The 5,933-nt window shown below is 54.3% G+C and overlaps 1 protein-coding gene across 1 annotated transcript in view; it reads left to right on the top strand.

Moving 5' to 3' along the window:
* Nucleotides 1-161: 161 nt before the first annotated feature.
* Pold4 (DNA polymerase delta 4, accessory subunit) overlaps nucleotides 162-5,933 on the top strand; it is a 7,550-nt gene continuing 1,778 nt past the window's right edge. The window contains exons 1-2 of the mRNA XM_029558523.1: nucleotides 162-287; nucleotides 1,859-1,979. Of these exons, the coding sequence (XP_029414383.1) occupies nucleotides 1,907-1,979 (73 nt within the window). The 5' untranslated portion in view covers nucleotides 162-287; nucleotides 1,859-1,906. The remainder of the gene's footprint in view (nucleotides 288-1,858; nucleotides 1,980-5,933) is intronic.

The raw sequence follows: 5,933 nt of genomic DNA, 5'->3' as shown, positions 1-5,933 counted from the left end.
AACTCATGGCGCAAGTAAAGTCCTTGGTAATCTGATGTAAAGAAGACTGAGGGAGAAAAAAAAGACACCAGCTTGGGCAGTTAGGAAGCCACAGGCAACCATTTTGTTTTTGATTTTTAGACTAGGCTGGCCTCAAACTCACAGCAATCTCCCTGCTTCAGCCTCCTGAGTGCTGGAATTGCAGGCATGTACCACCATGCCCACCCCACAGGAACCTTTGAAATAGCAGGCGAGAGGCAGGCACCAGATTGTGAGATGAAGAAGGGTACAGTGGGAAGCAAGCAGAAGTAAGTACACATTCTGAGTCTCCTGGCAAAGGGACAGGACCAAGGGAGGCTTCTTGTTTGTTTTGTGGTGGTTTTTTTAAAAAAATATTTTATTTATTATTTCAATTTTTTATGTGTATGAGTGTATTACCTGCATGTAGGTAGGTGCACCCGTATCATGCAGTGCTCAAGAGCTCAGAAGAGGGTGTCGGATTCCGTTGAAATGGAGTTACAGATGGTTGTTAGCCATCATGTGGGTGCTGAGAATTGAACCTGGGTCCTCTGGAAGAGCAGTCAGTGCTCTTAAACCCCTGAGCCATCTCTCCAGCTCCATTGTGGTGACTTTTTTAGATAGAAGAGATCTAAACATGTTATTACCAAGTGTGGAGGTGGTGGTTGTGGAAGAATGGAGAGTTGGGGAGTTGACTGAGGTGATGAGGAGAGAATCCAAAAGCATGTGGGGCAGCCACAGTTAGAACCAGGTGATTCTAGCAGACACCTCTTTGTTGTGAGCCCCATTCTATGGCATTTCCTACAGTCAGGTATCGAGGTGGAGGCAGAGTAAAGAGGGCATTCTCCAAGGCTGAAGACCAGCAAGGCAGGAATGGCAAAGAGTCAAGAGGTGAGGGACCCTAGGGTGCTGACACTGAACTGTTGAGTAGCTGTGAGCCACTGTGCCACACAGTGCAGGGACGGTGAGCATCGGACAGAAACGGGCAGGGAATGGACTGGGAGAGGTGCCTCCTGGAGTTCACTCATACCAAGGATGCAGAATGTTGGAGTGCGGGGTGGGGGGCAATTGGTGAGAACAGGATTAGGGAGGGCACTTCAGAGTTCGAGGGTGTTTTTGTTGTTGCTGTCATTTTCTGTTTTTTGTTTTTTTTTTTTTTTGAGATAGACCAGGCTGGCCTTGAACTTACTACGTAAACCAAGGCTGGCCTGGAACCCCTGATCCTCTTACTGCTACCTCCCATACTGGGATTACAGATGGGTGCCACCACTCGAGTTCTTTGACAGTCCTCCTAATAATTCTCAATCATGGTGACCAGGGTTGCAGGCCCCACATGTGGGATTTGGCAACATATCCCAGAGTCACGTGTAGAAATGCCTGTATCTCAGGGCAGGTAGCTCCTGGTAGATGACAGGACTGTTAGTGTTTCCTGCACTTTTGTCTTGGTTCTCCATCCACAGGTGCTTTGGTTTTTGGTTATCTAGGTCACACCTCTTTCTTTTTTTTTTCATCTTTTCGAGACAGGGTTTCCCTGTAGCCCCAGCTGTCCTGGAACTCACTATGTAGACCAGGCTGGCCTTGAACTCACAGAGATCCACCTGCCTCTGCCTCCCGAGTGCTGGGATTAAAGGTGTGCGCTGCCACGCCTGGCTAGATCACACCTCTTAAGTGTGGCCTTAGAGTCGGAAATCCATGTGTCCAGAGGACAACATAAAATCAAGCCTGCCAGGGACCCTACGGTATTGGAGGCAGGTCACTGTCTGCAGAACTCCTGCGTTCTGAGGAAGAAGGGAGTCCAGAAGAAGGGAGATGGTTGGGGGGGGGGGAATGGGACATGATGACACACGACTTTCATCTTCAGAGAGCACATGTGCATTAGAAACCTCATTGCCATCTTCAGTGCTTGGAAATGCACCTGTGTTCCAAAGAATGCGCAGGCAATGGAGAACCGGAACCTGGAAGAGGAGGCACCTTCCTGGAAGGTAAGTGCCCTCATTGAGGAGGCTCTGGGTGGAGGCAGATCATCACACCTTGCCAGAGACTAACACAATGGCCAGGACTCAGGCCCCCTCAGTAGTGAGGGGACTCATCCAAACACTCATCTTGCACAAACACATTCACTAGCTGCCACAGCCACCCAAAGTGGGGAAGGCAGAGGGAGGCCCTTTGTTCCCCTTAGCCTAGAGCACACAGGTCAGTGAATCAGGCCTGGCTGGGTGGTGGTTCCCCTGAATTCTCCCTTCTTCTCTGAGCCACAACTGCCCCTGCCTTTGTCCCTTCAATTCTTGAGCTCCTTGACTCAGTCAGACTGGTACTCAAATTGCCCAGCAAGGGACAAAGCCCTTGTTAGTAGAGTGGTGATGACAACAGTGAGGGGAACTATGAGAAAGCTTCTGGGTCAGAGTTCCAATCCAGGGTCCTTAGCCCGACTAGTTCAGAGATTACCCGGAGGTCTCTTCCCGACTTGCTTTGACCTCCAGGACCTGGCTCTTGGGGCTGCACTAACTACCACGTCTTCCCGGCTGGGTAAAGTCTGACACCTGGCGACCAAAGTGGGAAATGACCAGAAGGGCGCCTTTTCAGATCTCCCCAGAATGTCTCCTAAACTCATGGCAAAGGTGAAATGGGAGATGACCAGAGCTGGCATGGAGGGGAACATCAGAGACCCAGGGAAACTTTCCCTTCCCCTGGGTTCCCACCCTTTAAGTCCAAGAAACCCAGAACCTACCAGGATAAGGACAGGTGTCTGAGAGGGTAGAGTGGGACTAGGAGGAGCTTGTGAAGGAATGGGGCCTATGAAGAAATGGGGCCAGAAGTTTGAGAAGTTGAGGGGTACTCATCTGGTTGCCCAGAATTCAGAGCTGCCCCAATTTCCAGCTTGGGGTGAGTGGCAGGGTCCGAGGGCCCTAGGGAGGTGCTAAGAAAAGGCAAGGAGAACTGGATGTACCCCACGGCTCACCGAGCCCCAGGCAGTGGCTCCTCTCTACCTGCTCCATCTTGCCAGCTCTACCTGGCTCTACCCACAAACCCCATCTCCATCTCAAACTGGGGTAGGGGATAGGGCTTTCATGCTATGCACATACAGTGCTGACCGCCCCCCGCCCCCAACTGCCACACTGTTTGAGCTAAGCCAGGCTTAATCCCCCTTCTTCTGGTGCGGTCAGCAGTGAACCTCAGGCCCAGGATACGACTTCTGTTCCAGTTCTTTGCTTTCCTAGTCTCCCCAGGACTTTGACCTACTGAGGCCTTTAGTGTCTCCAAGGTGCAGTAGTTAACCCCTGCTAGTCTCATTACCAGCCTCTGGGTGTCAGGAGTGACCAAGGACACTTTCCCATAGGGGTCAGGCCTGAACCCCCATTCAGACCCCTGGCCTGGTCTCCTGTTTGAGCAGTTTGGCGGATGGGCCCAAGCAGCTGCCTGAGTAGGGGAAAGTGTTCTGAGTGGGAAGAGGTAAGAGGTGGGCAAGGTTAGGGAGGGGAGGAAGAAAAGACCTGAAGATGGGAGGTTGAGGGCCAGTTAGTTGCCACTACACTACCTAGATGCTGAATGGGACAGGGATAGTCCCAGTGCTGCTTGGGAGAGGAGAGCATGCTTCCTGGGGCAAACTCCCTCAACCCAGGCTGGAAGGTCAGTCCTAGTGCTTCCGCACTCAGGTGAAATATTCTGGCTCTTTTTCTGGGGGGTGGGAGGAACTAAAGCACATGGGAAACATCTTCCGGGCAATGTGGGAGAGGCTAGTTGGGCCTTAGCCAGGCGGAGCTGGGGGCACCAAGCAGGGATGGCTCAGCCAGCATCCACAGAGCAGGTCCGGGTGCCAGGGGCTGCCAAAGGAGACAAGGGAATAGGCCCAGGCAGCAGTGGGAGCCGCTGTCATCGGCACACCCCATTTCACGCTCTCTGGGCGGTGGCAGGCCCCACGGCTATCAGCTTTCAGGGGTGGGAGGGACTAGGAATGAGGAGGGGTCTGCCCCACCCTTGGCTCCTTGCTCCCTTGGGGCTTTGTGGACTCAGGAAGTGGGTGCCCCACACCTTTGGGAACAGCCCCCTAGTCCCTTGCTGAGGCCCTCTATGAAGGAGTGATCAGTCCCAGGGCCTGGGAACTAGCCCTCTATGGAGCACTCTGAGCCCAACTGGACCCAGTACTTATACCCTTCCTGTCCTGGTAGAGAACCTTCTCAGCTGCCCTCTCCAACTCGGCAGGCCTCCTTCTCCCTGGATCTGGGCCCCACTCAATCCAGGAGGCAGATGGGAGATTAGACCTAACCCAGCCCAGACAATGAGGCAGGAAAGGATCATCCAGCTCTCCACAGTGTGCCCACAGCTCCCTCCTTCTCAAGGAAGGTGATGGAGAGGGCCAGACCAGGTTCCTGGAGACACAGCCTTCTCCGCCCCTCTGGTAGTCTCTTCTCTAGAGTGACCTTTTCTGTCCCCACATGCACCAGAGGCCCAGCCCTCTCTAAGCCAGATCCTGGAGCTTTGGGGAACGAAGGCAAAAACCCCCAAGCATCATTAGACCCTGCACCCGTGAAAGGAAGAACCGGATGGGATCTCCAGAGGCTGATTAGTGCTGGGTCAGTCCCAGTGCTGGTTCCCAGACTCCCACTGGCCAACAGTTTCGCTTGCTGCCAGGAAGTTGGTGAGGGGGAGGCGGTAGTAGGGGTGAGTCAGCGATGACAGGAGCCCCAAGACAAAGGTCATGGGTGGAGAATGGAGAGATGCTGTTTACTGCAGTCTACCTCCTCCAGGAGGCCTTCTTCCAGTGCCAGCCGCCCTCCCCTAGCTCTAAGGAGAATTTACTCTCCCTTCCATCACTAACAGCTGTACATCCCGTCTGCCCTGCAAGTCTGTGCCCTCCTGAGGTGTTCGGGAAAGGCTGGTCACACAGTGCCTGCTTGTCACCAAGAGCCGTGATCCCGATTTACCTACACTTCTCATTTTCAAAAGTCTTAAGATGTCTATTTTGAGATAGCATGTTTCCACATGCTTAGAAAATGCTTAGAAAAGTGCTTGGCATGTGGTAAGTGCAGTTGAGGGTAAGGCTTGTGGATATTTCCTCCTCATGTGTATATTATCGTGAGAAACGGCAGCCTGCCAATGAAGAACCCGGCTGCATTGTGAGTGGTGACTAGATCCTGGCATCCTGCTTGAATGAATCTCCCTGCCTAGCAGAGTGGACAGAGAGTCTGTGGGAAGCAGGCAAGGCAACCACCTGCCTGGACTGGGTGGACAAGGTCTTTGGGGGCAGACTGTGAGAAACGAACCCCTGGGCGTCTCCAGCCAGGTCTCCTGGGGCCGGTGAGGGTGGGGTGGGAGCAGGGAAGGGGCTGGATTAGTCGGGACTCTTTGGACCTAGAGATCTGCCCCCACAGCTCTTCGGGGCTATAAGGAGTAGAAAGTTCCAGCTGGGCTCAGGGGACTTACGAACCCGCCACGGGGATTAATGAGGCTGAAAAGAACATTTGCCTAGGAAGGAAAAACGGGAAGTGAGAGGCCGAGGATAACGCTCTATACGTCCCTGGGGACCCCCGTGGACCAATGACCGGCGGAGGAGGTGGTGAAGTCTGGGGCATCTTGACAGGTCCCGCACCGCCGGGCCCCTCCTCCCCAGCACAGCTGCAGAGGCACCCGCCACGGGGATTAATGAGGCTGAAAAGAACATTTGCCTAGGAAGGAAAAACGGGAAGTGAGAGGCCGAGGATAACGCTCTATACGTCCCTGGGGACCCCCGTGGACCAATGACCGGCGGAGGAGGTGGTGAAGTCTGGGGCATCTTGACAGGTCCCGCACCGCCGGGCCCCTCCTCCCCAGCACAGCTGCAGAGGCCCCGCCCCTGCCCTGCGCCGCCTGCCATTGGCTGGCGCAGGCCCCGCCCCCGCCCCCGCGGTGCCATTGGCGCTTGGGTGTCTGCGGGCTGCGTGCTTTCGGGGGGGGAAGAC

This window comes from Nannospalax galili, unplaced genomic scaffold (genome assembly GCF_000622305.1).
Source record: "Nannospalax galili isolate Female #2095 unplaced genomic scaffold, S.galili_v1.0 scaffold89, whole genome shotgun sequence".
NCBI classification, from domain to species: Eukaryota; Metazoa; Chordata; class Mammalia; order Rodentia; family Spalacidae; genus Nannospalax; species Nannospalax galili.
Note: the sequence above shows the minus strand (reverse complement) of the source record. Positions and strands in the feature narration are given on the sequence as shown.